The sequence below is a fragment of the Antechinus flavipes genome, chromosome 3 (genome assembly GCF_016432865.1).
Source record: "Antechinus flavipes isolate AdamAnt ecotype Samford, QLD, Australia chromosome 3, AdamAnt_v2, whole genome shotgun sequence".
Taxonomy (NCBI): domain Eukaryota; kingdom Metazoa; phylum Chordata; class Mammalia; order Dasyuromorphia; family Dasyuridae; genus Antechinus; species Antechinus flavipes.
The window spans coordinates 612,416,979-612,436,164 of NC_067400.1; the positions used below are offsets into that span (position 1 = coordinate 612,416,979).

Genomic DNA, 19,186 nt, shown 5'->3' on the forward strand with positions numbered 1-19,186 from the left:
ATACCCCTCTAGTCCTTTTTCTGTAGAAGGGGACAGGGAGGTCCAATGACGCCGAGTCACTTGTCCCAAACCCTCCTAGTCGTTACTCTCCCAGGTAAATTTCCAAACCCATCATCCTCTGAGACTTAGCTTTGAGGGGCCTTAGCTGTGGCGAGTTGGGAAATCCATGAACAACTATTAAATTTGTTCCAGGTCCTGAACAAAGACAAAAAGGGAATAGTCCCTGCCCTCGAGAAGCTTTTGTTTTATCCAGGAGGAAAACATGAATAAGTACATAAAAATGTACAGGACAATTTCATGGGAAAGACTTTGGAGTGTGATAAGGGGGTGGGGAAAATAGGAAGAAAGGCCTCCTGGGAAAGGTGACATCTGAGCTAAGAAAAAGCTGGGGGTTCTAAGAGGAGGCAAGCAAGGGGTGCACTGCAGGCACGAGAGGCACCTTATGCAAAGGTGTGGAGGTAGGAGGTAAGGTCCCATGTAAGGAATGGTAAGAAGGCCAATTCCCCCTAAGGTAAAGTGGTGAAGGAAAAGGATTCATTATAAGATGAGAAAAGTAGGCTGGAGGTTACATTCTGTCACTTGAACTCAAAATCTGGGGTTCTTTCAGTCTTGATTGACTCTTCGTGACCCCATTTAGGGTTTTCTCGGCAGAGATATCGGAGGGAGTTGGCCATTTCCTTCTTCAGCTCATTTTCAGATGAGGAAACTGAGGCAGACGGGGTGAAAGGACTCTGCCAGGGTCACACAGCTTCAAAGTGTCTGAGACCAGGTTTGAACTCCGGAAGATGAGTCTTCCAGATTCCAGGCCCAGTACTCTGTCCAGTGTCCCACACACAGGATAAATACAATGGAATATTGTATTGCTAGATAGAGCAGCAGAGAGAGTGCTGGATCTAGAGTTGGAAAGACCGTCCTAACAAGCCATGTAATCTCTCTCTGACTCAGTTTCTTTAACTATAATTTTATCATCTTTATTGTATGAGTCATTATAGTGATACAGTTCCTATTATATAGATGGTATTATTATACCATATATATCATATTAATATTAATTATATACATTATATAATTATATTAATATTAATTATATCATATATTATATATAATAATATATTACATAATAATACCACCTGCCTCTGAGGGTTGTGGTGAGGATCAAAAGAGAATATTGAAAAAGGCCTTTGGAAACCTTAAATGCGCACTATTAATATACTAACAGGAAGGATGATGGGGCATTTCTTTGTATTTCCCCAGCCTCACTTTGGATAGACAAGGTTTCCCCCTTCCATTTCTTCCCCTCCCTTCTCCTCTTCTTCCTCTTCCTCCTTCTCTTCCTCTTCTTCTTTTCTATGTCTGTCTCTCCATCTGTGTCTGTGTCTATGTCTGTCTCTGACTCCGTTTCTCTTTCTGTCTCTATCTCTCTTTCTCCCCTCCTCTTTTATCATCCTCTCATCTTACATTTCTTTATCTATATCTCCATACTGAGACCTCCCTCCCCAGGTGCTTAACGGTTGGGACTTCTGGCTCTGCACCCCCAGATTTAGCCCATGTTCTGCTAGAATCCCTTAGGATTCAGGAGATGAGAGTCAAGTCTTCAGCTGAAGCGGGATTCTGGGTGCTAAGTGGGGATGCCATCCGCTGACCAAGCTCTGACCCCTTCCCATGAATCCCATCCCTTCACGTCTGCTCAGCAGAACCTTCCACGGAGGAGATGCCCAGTCAAGAACCAACATCCATTCATTCATCTGACCTCACAAAAGTTTATTGAGTATTTGGCACCATGCGGGGTGCTGAGAAACTCGGGATCTTAAGGGAGGACATCACAGGCCAGGGAGACCTAGAAATTGGGAGGGCCGATGCCTTCCTGAGAAAGAGGTTATAATGATGGGAGGTCAGACAAAGGATCGGTCACTAGGACTTTCTTCTCAGAACTCCCTGCGCCTCCGGGGTGGCCAGAGCCTTGGGATCCTTCCGTGAACACCAGGGTTCCACCACTGCTTCCTCACTAGCATTGGGGCCTCAGGCCTGGGTCACCTTGTAGGCACTTTGAAGGTACAAAAGAACACAGTGAGATGAGGGACCTCCCGCCTCTGGCGCCCCTGGATCTTCCCAGCCATCCCCCCCAACCTCACTTACCTTCGCTGCTGCCTTCTGCACCAGCGGAACTGGCGGCATCGATCGCCTGAGACGTGGAATTGGGGGAGAACGAGAGAGTAAATTCCCCCCTCCTGGGATTGGAGAGGAGCCCCTTCCCAGTCCCTGGGCCACAGATGGGGAGAACTCACTCCAGAGGCGGAGGAGGGATTGACCCCCAGATCACAGGCCAGGCCAGTGGCAAGAGCCGGTGCAAAAACACATGTAAGAATCTTACCCCTCCCCAGCCCCGCCCTGGACACCGTGAGTTTCCCAGCTTCCCCTCCTTACTAGTGAGGATGAGGATGCCGGTAATGAAGAGTACAGCAGCTGCAATTAAACCCCTCTTTCTGAGCGTATATTCATCTGAAAGAGAGAGAGGAGGAGGAGGGGTCAGGGAAGAAAAAAATAAGAGTTAGAGGGGGCCGAGGGGGAAGGAGCTCCTTCGTTTTTCCCACCGCCTCCCTTTCCTTGAGCCCCAAGTCTGGATGGATGACTCACTGCTTTTGAAGGGATCCCACTTCTCCTCACCACCTGTGGAAGACACAAAGGTCAGAGGGAGGGGGGATTCTATCTTGCAGCCCCTTCCCCTTCCCGGGATAGTCTTTCTCCCTTAGAATGTAAACTCCCTGAGATCATGGACTGTCTGGTTTTTGTTGTATTCCTAAGACTGAGCAGCACTCCACGGACTCTGTCCAAAGTCTTGACCATCCTAGACCAACTCCCTGAGAGTTGGCAGGATTTGAATCCAAGGCTTTTGAGGTCAAAATCATCCCTCTTTCCACTCTGCGACCCCCTCCCCCTGGTCTTGGTTTGAATTCAATTCAGTTTCTTCATCTGTAAAATGATCTGGAGAGGGAAATGGCAAACGTCCCCAATATCTCTGCCAAGAAAACTCCAAATGGGGTCAGGAAGAATCGGACAAACCGCAAAAAACGCTTAAAAAGGCCTGAGCCGTGCAAAGCCCGGTGCCAGGAGCCAGAAAGGCAAACAAAGAACAGGGCCACACCCTAATGATAACAGTAGCTAGCGCCGGTAGTTGGCGAGTCCCACCCTTCGGGACCCCCTTTGGGGATTTTCTTGGCAAAGATACTGGAGTGGTTTGCCATTTCCCTCTCCAGCTCATTTTACAGCTTGGGAAGCTGAGGCAGGAAGAATTAAGTGACTTGCCCAGGGTCACTCAGCTAGTGTGGTTTGCCATTTCCCTCTCCAGCTCATTTTGCAGAGGGGGAAACCGAGGCAAGCAGGGTTAAGAGACTTGTCCAGAGACACTAGTTAGTGTCTGAGGCTGCATTTGAGTCTTCCTGACTGCCAACCCAATGCTCCATGCACTATGGCGCCACCTAGCTGCCCATAGCTAGCATGCAGCCCTTGAAAATTTGCAAAGCACTTAATTGTATCCCAAACTTATACAGATGAGGAAACTGAGGCAAACGAGATCCTGAGAACCCAGGTCTCCAGCTTCCCAAGCCTAAGGTCCTCTCATGTTCTAGGCTGGTTTCTAGAGAGGAACAGCTGCAAGTGGATCCCAGAAGGGGAAAAGGGGGGAGGGGAGAGCCCGTTCCCATCACCTCCCTCCTAGAATGACTCCCACACTCTCTCACTGACAACTCTCCTGGGTCCCTCCCTCCTGGCCGGGGCTGGGGTACCTGAAAGCACTGACCTGAGGAGATGGGAGGCGTCGGGGGGCTCGTTCTGCTGCCCGCAGGAGTAGGGTCCGCGTGACCTGGAGAACAGGGGACAGAGACTGCATATAGCCCTGTGCTGGGAGGGGGACATGACCCCTGCCCTCGGGAAGCATGTGCTCTAAGAATGGCCAAAGGAACAGGAGGGCTCCTGGGAAGAGGGAGGGGCCAAAAGGGGGAGCCGGGAAAAGTTCTAGGAAAAATCTGAGCCCATCGTTGAGATGGTAGAAAAGAGGAAAATTTGGCCCGTCAAAGAAGAGGAAAAACACTGAGAGATTATATAAAAATAAAGTATCTTGCATAGCAAAAGGAAGGAAGCACCCAGCTAGCATGGGGGAGGCCAGATTCGAACTCAGCACGATGGGTCTTCCAGCCGCCAAGCCCAGACTCTACCCACTGCCCCCATACTGTTCCTGCCCATTTAGTTATCCAATCATCCATTTAACAAGCATCTCTCTGCTCCAGTTATCACCACTAAACTCCTCTCCTTCCTCTGCAGATCTCCATGACCCTGCTCACTCCTGAGTTCTGTGGATACTCTGGCTATTCTGCTCCCCCCCCCCCGCAGTCATACCCATCCAGCTCCTCTGTACTGATCTCTTGGTGGCCTTGACAGCTCCCAAGGGTTCAGTTATCTCTCATGCTTTCAACTCTCCCTTCTTCCATTATTCTCTCTCTGGGTCTCTGGGTCTCTTTCTCTCTGTCTCTATCTCTTTCTTTCTCTCTGTGTTTATCTCCCTCCCCCTCTCTCTTCCTCTGTCTCTTTCTTTCCCCTTCCCTCTTTACTTCCCTCCTTCCCCCATCTCTTTTCTCTCTGTCTCTCTCTCTTTCTCTCTCCTTCCTTCCCTCCCTTTCTTCCTCCTTCCTTCCCTATTTCCCCCTCTCTCTTTCTCTCTCTGTCTCTTTGTCTGTCTCTCTGTCTGTATATGTGTCTCTTTCTCTTTGTTTCTCTCCCTCCCTCCCTCTCTCTCTGTCTTTCATTCTCTCCTTCTTTCCTTATTTCCCTCCCCCCTCTCTTTTCTCTCTGTCTCTGCCTCTCTCTCTCTCTCACATACTCTCTCTCTCTCTCTCTCTCTCATTATAAAAAAAAAGAAATGAAGAAAAAAATCAACAATCTCAGATCCCCACAGCCAGCTATGCTCTCTGGCCTGTGTCACCAGCTAGGTAACCCATAAACACTTCAATCTGAATATAGGTGGCAGCATGGCAGGACAGAAGGCATGCTGGGGTTAAAGCTGGTGGATTTGGATTCAAATCCTGACCTTGTCACCTACTAGGTTGGTGGTTTTAGACAAACCATTCCATCTCTCAGGGACTCAGTTCAACTGTAAAATGGGGCAGTTAAGAGTAGATGACCTTTAAGGTTTCTTCTAGAGCTAAATGTCCACAATAGACTTTATTCTCTCCCTACCTCCCCTGTCCCCAAGCTTCTATTCTCCCTAATCTTTTCATCCAGGACAATATCATCTTTCTAGAGACCCCTGTCCAATAACTTGAATTCTTTCCCCATCACATCCAATGAAGCATCTGACCTTCCCTCCTCAAAATTGCCCAATAAATCATTAGAAAATTAAAATCAGGCTAGGAACCAAACTCTGTGATTTCTTTGGCTTAAGAAACTCCCCAGTATGGAACCTTCATTCACCAGTGCAGTTTGGCACCTTCTCAACACTTTACAGCCTTATAGCTGAAGTGCTTAGGATCACACCTCTATTACACTTTAAGAAAGACTTGAACACAGACCTTTGAGACCAATTGTCTCTCCAGTCACTACTCTGCCTCTTGAATTTAAATTAATAAATGATATGCATATATAAAGCATTCTGCAAATCTTAGTGCTATAGTAAATTTAGTTATGATTGTTATTATTATTATTAACAGAGATAGTTAAAAGCAATGAGACTCCATGTGGGTGAGGAACTGCTTTGGTGGGCCATGGTACAAGGCTATTGGCACTGATAGAATGTCCTGGCACCAGGAGAAGGGACCAAGAGGAAAGCCAGGAAAACAGATGGAGGTATGCAGAGAGAAGAATCAGCTCAGTAATATGAAAAACATGACCCTTAATTTCATCAGATTTGGCTCAAAGAGGGAATATCATACATACTTAGTTTGATATAGAAACTTGTCTTATCCTATATGGAAGTAGGAGGGGAAAGGGGAAAAAAAAGGAGGAGGCTAATAGAAGGATAGAGCAGAATTAGAAGGGGAAAGGGATAAGAAAGAGGGGCTGAACAAAAAGAGGACAAATTGAGGGAGATGGTGGAAAAGCACAACACTGGTGAGGAGGGAAAGGAGAAAAGAAGAGAGAAAAGTATAATCTGGGAAAAATAGGATGGCAAAAAAAATGCAGAATTAGTCATTTTAACTGTGAAAACAAATAGGATGAATTATCCCATAAAATGGAAGTGGTTAGCAGAGAGGATTAAAGGCCAGAATCCTACAATAAATTGTTTACAAGAAACAAATTTGAAGCAGAGACATACATACAGAGTAAAGGTAAAAGGCTGGAGTAGAATCTATTATGTTTTAACAGAAGTAAAAAAAAAAAAAAGCAGATCAAACAAAAGCCATATTAGATGTAATTTAAAAAGACAAGGAAGGAAACTACATCTTGTTATAGATAATGAAGTAATATCAATACTAAACATATATGTACCAAGTGATATAGCATCCAAATTCCTAGAGAAGTTAAAAAAGTTGCAAGAAGAAATAGACAGCAAAATTATACTAATGGGGGCTCTCAACCTTGCTTTCTCAGAACCAGACAAATCGAACCACAAAATAAACAAGAAAGAATTTAAAGAAATAAATAGAATATTAGAAAAGTTAGATATAATAGGCCTATGGAGAAAACTGAATGAGAACAGAAAATATACTTTTTTCTCAATCATACATATAACCTACACAAGAACTGACCACGTATTAGGGCATAAAAACCTCACAATCAAATGCAGAAAGGCAGAAATAGTAAATGCATCCTTTTCAGATCATGATGCAATAAAAACTACATGTAATAAAAGGCCATGGAAAAATAGACCAAAAATTAATTGGAAACTAAATAATCTAATCCTAAAACATGAGTGGGTGAAACAACAAACCATAGAAACAATCGATAATTTCATCCAAGAGAATGGCAATAATGAGACAAAATGTATGGGATGCAGCCAAAGCAGTTCTTAGGAGAAATTTTATAGCTCTAGATGCTTACATAATAAAATGGAGAAAGAGACCAATAAATTGGGCATGCAACTAAAAAAGCTGGAAAAAGCACAAATTAAAATCCTCCAATTAAATGTCAGATTTTTAAAATCTGAAAATAAAAAGAGAAATTAATAAAATTAAAAGTAAGAAAACTATCAAACTAGTAATATGAAAAACAAAATTATGATAATACCACCAGACTAAAAAATCTGAAAAATAAATTATCCATATAGACATGAGAGAGATCAGAAGAGGTCCCAAGTACATTTTGGTTATCTTGCTAAATGATATTGCACTTTTTTAAAAAAGTTGACTATGTTCTCTCTATCAATAAGAGTTTTATAGTGGGAGCAAGTCTGTACAATAGAAGGTTTGTTGGTCAGGAAGCTGAGAAGAGATAATGTGCAAGGATGGAAGATCAGCAGTTTTCAGAATAGGGACCTTCCTCCATTTCAGCAGGTGATACCACGGAGGAGAAGACATTCACTCATTCAGAAGTACAGTCAGAAATGAGATTTTGAGAGGGAAGGGCAAGGCCACCAGGATGATCTTAAGCAAATTTCTTCTCCCTGAGCCTCAATTCTTTCAAATGTCAATGAGGACTACATCATGGCCACTGAGATATTGTCCAGCTCTTAACCCAAGTCCTCAAAGAAATCTTCCTGACTCTAAACCCAGTTGTGTCCCATTTACCGACACACTGATTCCTAGAATAAAATAGAAATTTAAATCTGGTGAGGGATGATGTGATGGTCTTACATTGGGAATAATGGGAGGGGATAAAGGCTTCCTGAATTAGGGAGTCTTGAGCTGGGCTTTAGAAGGCGGGGGTAGAGAGGAAAATGGGAGAAGTAGAAAGCAGCTTAGTCAAGGACCAACAATGGTGTGAGGGAAAGTGGAGACAAGGAGAAGATAATTGGTTCCCATACTATGTGATCCAATGTGATCCTTAGGGCCCGTCTGCCACATAATAGCTCCCTACTTACCCATTGCTGAAGTTGTCTCCATCTTATTCTCTGGCTGGGTTTGGCCTGTGTCTATGCCCCAAAGGAAACAGAGGAGAATGGGACATGAGAAATGGCATCCCTCGCCCAACAAGGTTTGGAGCCCCAAACTCTTTGTCCCTTGGACAAGTCTACCTGAGACAGACTTAAATCTCAGCCTATCTGCAGCTGAATCTAGAGTAGAGTGGAATGGTCATCCCCAGGTCATTTCCCTTTTCCTCCTCCAACATCCATGAATTACACTTACCTTTATCATCCTTGGTAGGATCCATGGAAGTCACCTGGAGCTCTGAGGTGGTTGGACTTAGAGCTGGGGGAAAAGCAGAGTTGGTAGAATAGGTGTCCTGGGACTCGTTGCAATTCCCCCAGAAAGCCCTTACATCTGCCAGGCCCCCTTCCCTAAGTCTCTTCCCTCCTTACTCCCTATTTATCCCTCACCTGTGCTTAAACTTGAAGTAAACGGCTCCTCAGATGGGGTTGTATGGTTCTTTTCCATCATGTCTGATCCAGGGGCCATCGATGTACCTAAGTGGGGTGCCATTGACATGTCCAATTGGAGGGGGCCAGTGTGGGAGGGAAGAGAAATTCATTCAGCTAGGATTCCTTCCACCACCATCCCCCCCATTCTTATAGCCCTCCTGCCTCCTACTTGGGACAGAGCCATGTAATCAAATCCTTCTCATTAGTAGTTTTAGGGATAGAAATGCATTCAAACTCAGAGGCTCTTTTACTTTACTTTACTTTACTTTACTTTACTTTACTTTACTTTACTTTACTTTACTTTAGCTTTGAAAATAGGTCTCAGAATTCAACTAGTAAAGCTTTCTTACAGAACAGGAAACTGAGGCCCTGAGGGGTAATATTTCCTGCTTAAGGTCTCACAAAAACAAAAAGAGCAGAATCGGGGCTGCACCCCACATCTTCTGCCCCAAGCCCGATCCAGTCATTCTGCCTCATGGGCAATCATCTTCATATTTCTGCCCTCCCACAAAGGGGCCAACGTGAAGCCTTCTCTGAGTTCCTTTTTCCTTGACTATTTGGAAAGTACTTAGTACAGTGCCTAGCACATCGTAGGCACTTTACAAATGCTTCTTTCTTTCCTACTACCAGAAAGCAATACAGTGGGGAGTATTGGCTCTGATGTTAGAGAGCTTGGATTCGAATCCCTACTCCTGGTTCTTTCTACCTAGGTTATCTCAAGCAAATTACTTAGCTTCCTCAGTTTTCCCTTTTGTAAAATGAGGGGTTGGGACCAGATGTTCTCTGAGATCCCTTATAGCTCTAATCTATGATCTTATGTCACTTCCTTTGTGGGGCTCAATTTCCTCATTTGTGAAAAGTAGCTTGTTCTAAGTGGCCCAGGAGGTCCCGATCTAGGACCTCCTATACAAGTCATCATCCTGGGGTCCTCCAATAGATCTGTGCCCCTCTCCACGTGGGCATTCCCTCCAACAATGCAGATCGCAGCTCATCCAGGCTTGCCAAAGAACTGAAACAGAGGACGGATGGAGATGTGCCCAGCTGGGCATAAGGAGGCTGTGACACATTGCAAATCAGGAATTAGGAAGGAGAAGCTGTGGAAAGGGCATCATGTGTGGGGAGGAAGGTGGGTTAGTGCAATGGAAAGATTGAGCAATTACTCATTGACAGGCTCATGTGCTTCCCAGAAAAACTGCACGTCCCGTGGACGCCTGGCTTGACTTAAGGGAATACAAAGAGAAGAACCGAACGGGATGGACAAGCCTGGATGAGTTATAATCTGGGGCTGGGGAAATCAAGTTTTTAAAAACACTGACCCAGTTCCTACCCCCGGGGAGCTTAAGGTCCCATTGGGAGCCATACCGAATAATGGAATACTACTGAAATCTGATTAGAAGAAGGGGAGAAAGGGAAACTGTGGCGTGACTCACCTTGGGTCCATGAAGATGGGGCCAAGCCCAGGAGGAGGAAGAGGAAGTAGAGGTGACCTGAAGCTGACATCTGTAGGAGGGGGGTGATGGGGTTGAGAGATGTGGGGAGGGGGCCTCCAATTTCCTCCAAATTGGGGAGGAGTGTGTGGAGTCTGGGCAGAGCTATGGGGCTGGCATTTGGACTCCCGTTTGTCCCTGAGGAACATCACAGACCAGTTTCACTCCCAGAAGCCCTTTCTCTGCAGAGACCCCAGGGAGGAAGTGGGGAAATGTGGGGGGAAATCAATTCCTCTACTTCTCTGACTCCTATCCCCATCCTCATCTCAGTCACCCCGCCCCCTGCTCCCCCAGAGGAAACAGGAAGCAGCCAGCCTGGGAAGGGTTTGGCGGCCACTGATGCAAGAGCTTGCTTAGAGCAAAAATGTTCCTCCCCTTCATACCCCTGCTTCCTCCACGTTATTTTCCAGCCAGACACCGGCTTGTCCCAGTCTCTTACCCAGTCGGGGGACCAGGGTCAGAGGGGCTGGAGCTGGGATGGATGGGCCTGCTTTCTTCCCTTTCTCTCTCCGGTCTGTCCCCCCCAGAGCTGAGCGGCCCAAAGGGAGGGAGGGCAGAGACACATCATGAGTAACGGGATCCTGCTCTAGCAGGAAAAAATGAGCTGGCTGGAGGTGAGGGGTGGAAAGGCGGGGAGGAGGGGGGGGGCACGGACGGAGCTGGGGCCACAAGGAAAGGGAAAGAAGATGGGAAAGAGAGAAGAGGCTGTAGGAACAGTTAAGGTAGGTGGAGATGCTGGCGACAAGAAAGAAAGAAGGGGAGAGCAGAGAAAGTGGGGGACAGCGAGAGTCTGGAGGGGTAACAGAAGCATTCACAGCAGGCTGAGGCAGCTAGGAGAAGCAAAAAGGGGAGAGGGGATCGGAGGAGACCCACAGAGAGAGAAAGGGACAGACAACCATGGGCGAAGGGGGCCCGGGTCCAGGAGATGATGGGTGGAAAATCTCTCTGTCTAGAGCCCCGGGGAAAGGGAGGCTGCAGGAGAGGACTTTACCTTGGAGCTGGGGGGTCCGGAGCTGGTGGCCTTGGCCCGGTGGGGACAGTCAGGGCGGGGTGGGGAGATGAGGAGGGGTGGGTGAGAATGGGGCGGGCGGGGGCCAAGACTGGGAGAGTCATTTCCTCTTTGGCTTCCTGGCTTCAAAGTCAGGGGCGGGAGCCAGAGAGAGACTACGCAGGGTAGAGTGGGGGACACCCCAGTATGAGGAAACACGGGGATGAGCTATAGGAGATGCCCTGTGGGCCAGTGGGGCAGGGGTGGACCCCTTGGAAAGCCTTACACGTTTTCTAGTGGGAGAAATGATGGGGACCGTGAGGTTGGAGGAGAGGGGGGAAGGAAGAAGTACCTTGAGACTCACCCATTCTGTCTTTATCTTGGAGGGGGGGCTCACTTTATTCTTTCCTTTCCCCCCCCCCCATAAGAATCAGGAAGGACACAGAGAAACCAGAGAGGAAAAACCCTGAATCCACATTTATTGAGCTCAGAAGGTAACAAACAGGGTTCAGGGCTCAGATGACTGAGTCCCAGAAGGGCAGCCGGGGGGTGGGGGGAGGCGGGAATCTGGATATATGGGATCTAGGAAAAGGCTGAAAGTGGAGAACGGATTCCCGGATTCTAGGAAGGGGGCAAGGTAAGGTGTGGGTCCTAGGAGGGGGAACTGGGGGACTGAATGCCTGGGTCCATGAGGAGTAATAGGGATGGACTTTATTGCAGAAGCCTCAGGGAGGGGGGCCAGCCCTGCCCCCCAAAGGGGCTCAATGCTCTGGCCCTGGGCACTCCCTGTGGGGTGAGGAGTCCAGTTGGGGGCACAGGCAGCTCATATAGAAGGGGAACATTCACTGGTGTGAGGGGGGCTGGGAGCGGGGGGCCCCAGCAATCTCCATCCCTAACCCCTAGGGTCTTTGAGATGGGGGCAGCGGCGGAGCTGGACGGGCCTCCTCATGTTACACGGCTCCCCCAGGGGCTGTGGGGAAAGAGAAAGGGGGATAGAGAGAGGAACAACTTGCCACCCCCATTTCCCTTTCCCAAAACACACTCAGAGCACACACTCACTTTTCTGAGCCGGTGGTTAGTAAATCCCAGGCTGCTGCTGCTTTTCCTCCCCTCCCCCTAAGGAGGACAGGGACGGGAACAGGGACTGGGCTTGGGATTTGGTCAGCGGAGGAACCTCCGATTCCCAGGGGACCTCAGTACAGATCCCCTCTGACAGTCTCAGAGTTTCTACCTAACCCAAGTGACTCGCAGAGGTCACACAGTCGCTCCGCATCCGAACCAGAGTTCGAGGTCAGATCTTCCTTCCTCTGAGAAGAGCTCCCTGACCAGGCGGCACATTGTCCCTCTGAGACTTAATCAGAAAGTCCTTCCTGAATGCGGCTACTCTGCTGTGGTGTCCATCGGGGCACGGATTATTCCTACTCCCCACCGCGACACACACACACACACACATGCACACACGCTCCCTAGTGAGGAGAATTGACACTTACGGTTTTTAATGGTCGGACTGCGGGAAGAAAGGAATGATAAGAGACCGTAAGGAGACCAAGAGAGAGACAGAGACAGGGAGACAGAGACGGGGAGACAGAGACAGGGAGACAGAAATGGGGAGACAGAGATGGGGAGAAAAACAGAGACAAAGAGACAGAGACAGGGAGACAGAGACGGGGAGACAGAGACGGGGAGACAGAGACAGGGAGACAGAAATGGGGAGACAGAGATGGGGAGAAAAACAGAGACAAGGAGACAGAGACAGGGAGACAGAGACAGGGAGACAGAGACAGGGAGACAGAGATGGGGAGAAAAACAGAGACAAGGAGACAGAGACAGGGAGACAGAGACAGGGAGACAGAAATGGGGAGACAGAGATGGGGAGAAAAACAGAGACAAAGAGACAGAGACAGGGAGACAGAGATGGGGAGACAGAGACAGGGAGACAGAAATGGGGAGACAGAGATGGGGAGAAAAACAGAGACAAGGAGACAGAGACAGGGAGACAGAGACAGGGAGACAGAAATGGGGAGACAGAGATGGGGAGAAAAACAGAGACAAGGAGACAGAGACAGGGAGACAGAGACAGGGAGACAGAAATGGGGAGACAGAGATGGGGAGAAAAACAGAGACAAGGAGACAGAGACAGGGAGACAGAGACAGGGAGACAGAGACGGGGAGACAGAGACGGGGAGACAGAGACAGGGAGACAGAGACAGGGAGACAGAAATGGGGAGACAGAGACAGGGAGACCGACAGGGACAGATGCACAGAGACAGAGGGAGACCTGGGACAATGGCACACAGGCAGAGATGGCTAAGGAAGGTGGAGAAGGGGCAGAAAGACACAAGGAGATGGAGAAGATCAGAGGGACAGAGGCAGAAAGAGACAAGGACAGAGGTGGAAACGGGGTAGAGGGAGGGTGCAAGCCGGGTAGAGGGACTTGGGGGAAAATAGAGGAAGCCCACCCTCATTCCCGATCCCCCCAAAACCCTTCTGACCTGGAGTCTGACTTCCTACACTTCACCTTCTTGCCTGTGGAGTGAAAGAAATGGGAAAATGGAAAGCTGAGACTAGAGTTGGGAGCCAGGGAAAATAATTGGGAAGGGATCCACCCAAACTCAGCATGATGGCCTCTTAACTCTGGGGTGGGAACGCTGTGGTCTGAGGAGCCTGATCTTGGGGGGGGAGAAGTCCTCTGGACTGGGAGCTGGAGGAGGGATACTGACAGAGGGCTCTAGGTAAGAAGGGCCTCCGGAGCAAGGGGTCTCTGGGATGGGGATCTCCTGGATAGAGGGTCACCAGAGTAGGGTGTCTCCAGGACAGGGGGACTCCAGGACAGGGAGTCATTAGGGCAGGGGGTCTCCAGGATAGGGGGTTTCTGGGACGGGAGTCTCTGGAGCAGGGTCTATGTAGGTAATGGGAAAGCACTCACTGAGTATAATGACGATGCCCAGAACAAACATGATGGTAGCCAGAGTAAGTCCCACAACACGAATAGAGTCATAGTCTGAGAAGGGAAACAGCACATATGGCAATCTACTGCATGCAGACTCTTCCCCAGTTCCTCTCCCCAAACCTCCATCCTGTTTTTATCCCAATTTGGGGGGGGGCTCAGTTTCCTCATCTGTCAAATGGAGCCTCAATACAGAAAGGAGCTGAATAAACCCTATTTCCCAAGCTGTCCCGCCTTTCCCTCGGTAGGTGCTCCCTCCCTCCTCTCAGCTGTCTTCTCTCTGCCTCAGGCTGCCTCTCTACCTAACTTCATGTGGGCTCCAAAAACGCCCACTATATTTGTTTGACCAGTAGCCTGAGCCCAGAATAACTTCAGGGGGGACAGAGAGCCTCCCAGGCAAATCTGAGCCAACAGGATGTAGACCATGGGCAGGCAGGGGAGCTATTTGGATCATCAGCCATGCCTGGAGCCCCTGTGGCTGCTGAGAAGGCTGGGGCTCACTACCTGTGACTCCCCTTCCAGCCCCCTCCCACCATATCCCAAACTCACCATAGTAGAAACGGTCAGGTTCCTGAGAAGTGGCTAAAGGGAGAGAGAAAAAAAAAAAAGGAGAGGAGGAAGAGAGAGGAGAGACAGAAAGAGAAGGACAGAGAGGGATAAATATAGAAAGAAAGAGAGAGACAGAGACAGAGAAGAGAGAGACAGAAAAGGGGAGAGACAAAGAGAAGGAGAGAGAGAAACAGGTAGACAAACAGACACAGAGACAGAGGAGAGAGAGACAGAAAAAGAGAAACTGACAAAGAGAGACAGGAGAGAGAGAGAGAGAAAGAGAGAGGAGAGAAGGAAAGAGAGAAACAAAGAGAAAGAGGGAGAGACAGACAAAAATAGAGAAGAAGGGGGGGGAGAGACAGACAGAGAGAAAAGGAGAAAAACAGAATGCAGAGAGGGAGAGGGAGAGAGAGAGAGAGAGAGAGAGAGAGAGAGACAGACAGACAGACAGACAGACAGACAGACAGAAATAGAGAAGAGGAGACGGGGGAGAGACAGAAAGAGACAGAGAGAAAAGGGGAAAAACAGAATGCAGAGAGGAAGAGGGAGAGAGAGAGGAGAGAGAGAGAGAGAGAGAGAGAGAGAGAGAGAGAGAGAGAGAGAGAGAAATAGAGAAGAGGAGACGGGGGAGAGACAGAAAGAAACAGAGAGAAAAGGGGAAAAACAGAATGCAGAGAGGGAGGCAGGAAGGGAGAGAGAAAGAGAGAGAGAGAGTGACAGAGAGAGAAGAGGAAAGACAAATTGGGGGAGGGGGAAAACACAATGCGAGGGGGAAGGAGAAAGAGAAAAAGAGAAAGAGAGAGAGAGAGAGAGAGAGAGAGAGAGAGAGAGAGAGAGAGAGAGAGAGAGAGAGAGCTCAGAGTCCCAGGGTCTTGGGACTCCAGACTCTCTGTCTCTTCCTCTCCATCCCTGATCCTAAAAGATGGATCCTAGTTCTGCTACTCCCCATCTATGGACAGCCAAACATTGCAATTACCAATCTGGACATCCAGTTCTCTCACCTGTAAAAACGAGGTTGTCCTCCACGTTCTCTAAGGACCCTTCCAGCACATATACCTATAGCACTTTATAGATTTTATCTCATTGGATTCTCACAGGATAGGTGCAATTATGACCTCCATTTTACAGATTCTGCATTTTGAATTGAGGCAGAGGTTAAGAAACTTGCTCAGAGCGAAATGAGCGGAACCATTGTACACAATAACAGCAAGAATGGGTGATGATCAACTATGAAAGGCTTGGTTCTTCTCAGTAGTTCAGTGATCTAAAGCAATCTCCATAGACTTTGAACAGAAAATGCCATCTGCATCCAGAAAAAGAACTAAGGAGACAATATAAACGAACATATGCTACATTCACTTCTTTTTTTCTGGTTTTTCTTAATCTCTCCCATGATTTTTCCCTTTTGTTCTGATTTTTCTCTCCCAATATGATTCATTAAGCAATGTGTATTAAAAATAAATACACTTACTACAATTAAAAAAAAAAAAAGAACTTGCTCAGAGTCCCACAGCTACTATTTGTCTAGACAGAATTTTAGCTTAATTTCTTCCTGACTCCAAGTCCAGAACTCTAAGACACAAACTGGCTGCCAGACTACTTCTCTCCATCACTCTGTGGTCCAGCCTATTGGCCTTTTGGCTGTTTCTCACATGCAGTGTTCCATTTCCCATCTCCATGTCTTTGTATTGTATCCCCCAGCCCAGGAGTGCACTCCTTCCTCCACTCCATCTCTGGGGATCTCTGATTTATGTCAAGATTCAGCTCAGCGTCATCCCCCTAGTGGTTAGCAACTGCCTGCCAAAATTGAATACATTTTATATTGATAACATATGCATCTAAATCGGGTACATTATATTTGTATACAACTCTGCTGTCTTCTATTTATGTCTATCTTCTCTCTTTCTTCTCTCTCTCTATCCAACTATCTTCTATCAATCTCTCTTCTATCTCCTATTTAGCTCAGTACGTATCTCAGTTTGTCATCCATCCATCCATCCATCCATCCAAGTACCTACCTACCCATTTATCAGTCCAGTCATCCATCTATCTATCCATCCACCCATCTACCTACCCAATTATTCATCCATCCATCCATCTATCCATCCATCCATTTATTTATTTTTCTACCCATCTACCTACCCATCTCTCCATCCATACATCCATGTATCTATCTATCTCTCTGCATATCACCTATGTATCTGTCTGTCCAATTATCTTCCCTGATAGAATGCAATTTCCTTCAAAACAGGGATTGGTTCATTTTTGTCTTTGTGTCCCTAGTATCTAGCAAAGTTCCTACCACATAATAAATGCTTAATAAATACTTGGGGATTGATTAATTACCTCAGGATTTCTTTCAGAGCCCGATTGATCGGCAGGTATGTTTTCAGTCAATCTGTCCCACTTTCTCACACTTATACCTAATTTCCTTTGTTTCACTTTTTTAGACTCGGTTTAAAATCTTTTCTCTGGAAAGTCTTTCAGGGTTCCACCTTTATCCTCTGTCTAGTGAGGAAGATAACTCACATTCATATAATGCTTTAAGGCTTGCCAACTTATTCCCATTTCATAGATAAGGAAAACAGATATTAACAGTGAACTTCCCAGGGTCTAGTAAGGCAGGATTCCAACCCAAGTTTTCTGCTTCAGATCTCTGGAACTCTAACCACTACACTTGCTTCCTCCTGTGACAGCTCCTACCCTGTGACTCCTGGACCTGACTGTGGTTTATGCGTATTTATCTCCAGCTTCTCTTCTCAGTATGAGGGTTCCCTGAGCTTCTGCTACCTCAGATGGAGAGAAGTCTGACACATCTCCATCTCAGGATCCTTAGTACAAATGATCAGGGAGTCTGGAGAGAGGCTTCCCCATGAGTTGGGAAGGGGAACGAGACACTTTTCCGAAGTCTTGTTGAGCTCCTCAGATTCTAGAATTCTGTGAGTGGAAGATGTTCATAGCCTTGACAGTGGTTTATGAGCTCATTTTCTCAAATTCCCAGGTGTAGGATACAGTCTTGAGGATCAATTTTTGGTACTGAAGGCATCTCTATCTCTCTGTCTCTGTCTCTCCATCTCTGTCTCTCTCTGTGCCTGTCTGTCTGTTTTCTCTGTCTCTGTCTCTGTATCTCTGTCTCTCTCTGTGTGTCTGTCTCTTTCTGTGCCTATCTGTCTCTGTTTCTCTGTCTTTGTCTCTCCATCTCTGTCTCTCTCCTCTGTGCCTGTCTGTCTCTGTCTCTCCATCTCTGTCTCTCTCTGTGTCTGTCTCTCTCTGTGCCTGTCTCTGTCTCTGTCTCTCTTTCCCCCTCTGTGTGTGTGTGTCTGTCTGTCTGTCTCTCTCTCTTTTTCCCCCTGCCTCCCTGATGCTCTATTCCCTAAAGCACAGAGAAGGTGGGAGGATGAGGCCCCTCAGGATGGAGCTGCACTAGGGGGTGGAGCAAGAAGGGATACATTACCACAGGCCCGTTGCCAAGGAGAAGCTAGGGAAGGAGGGGGTTGCTGCAGCAACTGGGGCATTCTGAAAGGGAGTGTGATGGGGGAAGGGAGGATAAGGAGAGGGGGAGGGTCGTGGGGGGGGGAGGAGGCAATGTGGTCAAGCACCCCGTTATTCTTTTCAGACCCCAAGAATCTTCGATTGGGCTTACTCTAAGCTAGGGTGTCTAATCTTAGCCTTTCCAGCCTCGGGTGGAAGGAGTACAGGGAAGGCTACCCGGTCAGTGCCGGCTCTGGAGCCCCCAGACTCTCCACAGAGCTCAGAGTGGCGGTGACAGAGCTTTTCCCTTTGCTCCCACCCCCCATCCCCCATCCCCACCCCGTCATGCCCTCTCCTCTCGGAAGATGAGTTTCCTCAGTGACTGCAAGACAGAACATGTGGCTTCCTCCGTCCCCGTGGATTTCCCGAGCCCTGAGATTCCCTTCAGAGGAGGCTGGCTTGGGATCCTTTGGGGGGAGCTCTTTGTCGGCCCATTGGTCATCGATCGGAACACAGAAGCATCTCCGGGAAATCGCCGGGTCTGGCTTCCTGCCAGACAGATGTCTGGAGAAGATGCACCTCCCCGCCAGCCCCCACCCCACCCCCAGCACACGCACACCAGTGCTCCCCAGCTCCTCCTTGCCCAGAACCTTCTCCCCTACAGCCTACCCCCCCCCGAAACTCCTCTTCGCAACTGCTCCTCCCCTCAAGCCCTCCCCCCCCCCCGCCCCGACTGCTCCTCTGCAGCCCCTTCTCCCTCCAGAGCCCCTCTCCCCCGGCTCCTTCCGCCTCAGAGCCTTTTCCCGTGCAACTTCACTCCCCGAAGCTATAACATCGCCTCCCTCCTCCCAAGACCCTTAACGGCCCTTCTCCCCACCATCATCCTCCCCTTTTCCTGTGCGGAGAAAAGGTGCGAGGGCTTTCTCCCCGGGCTCTCCTCTCCCCGCCCCGCCCCACCACCGAGAGCATCCGAGCGTCCCAGGTCCGGGAGGCTGCGGCCAACTTGGGTCTCAGCGGGGACGGGAAAGCTGCGGGTTGCGGGGGGTGGGGGATGGTGAGGCTGACACCATATACTTGAGAGGCAGCGAGTGGGCCCGTATTCAAACACTGCGACCCCAGGTGACCCGAGTCAGAGACGACGGACACACCCCGGAGGAAGGCGCTCCTCCCCCACCCCCAAGCTCAGCAAAGGGGAGGGTCCCCTCCGCTCCGGTCCCTCCCCTCCCCTCCCTGGGTGG

The 19,186-nt window shown here is 48.5% G+C and overlaps 1 protein-coding gene and 1 long non-coding RNA gene across 2 annotated transcripts; both read right to left on the minus strand.

Moving 5' to 3' along the window:
• Positions 1–1,740: 1,740 nt before the first annotated feature.
• On the minus strand, positions 1,741–11,189 carry FXYD5 (FXYD domain containing ion transport regulator 5). Its single transcript, XM_051988995.1, has 10 exons — positions 10,985–11,189; positions 9,937–10,006; positions 8,465–8,551; positions 8,274–8,336; positions 8,009–8,059; positions 3,797–3,859; positions 2,635–2,667; positions 2,425–2,499; positions 2,137–2,182; positions 1,741–2,044 (listed from the first exon to the last, which is right to left on the minus strand). The coding sequence occupies exons 2-10, from the start codon at positions 10,004–10,006 to the stop codon at positions 2,020–2,022; spliced, it is 513 nt and encodes a 170-aa protein (XP_051844955.1). The 5' UTR covers positions 10,985–11,189; the 3' UTR covers positions 1,741–2,019.
• Positions 11,190–13,926: 2,737 nt separating this feature from the next.
• Positions 13,927–16,815, minus strand: LOC127556110 (uncharacterized). Its single transcript, XR_007952354.1, has 3 exons — positions 15,479–16,815; positions 14,478–14,510; positions 13,927–13,982 (listed from the first exon to the last, which is right to left on the minus strand). It is a non-coding gene; the product is annotated as an uncharacterized LOC127556110 (long non-coding RNA).
• Positions 16,816–19,186: the final 2,371 nt, after the last annotated feature.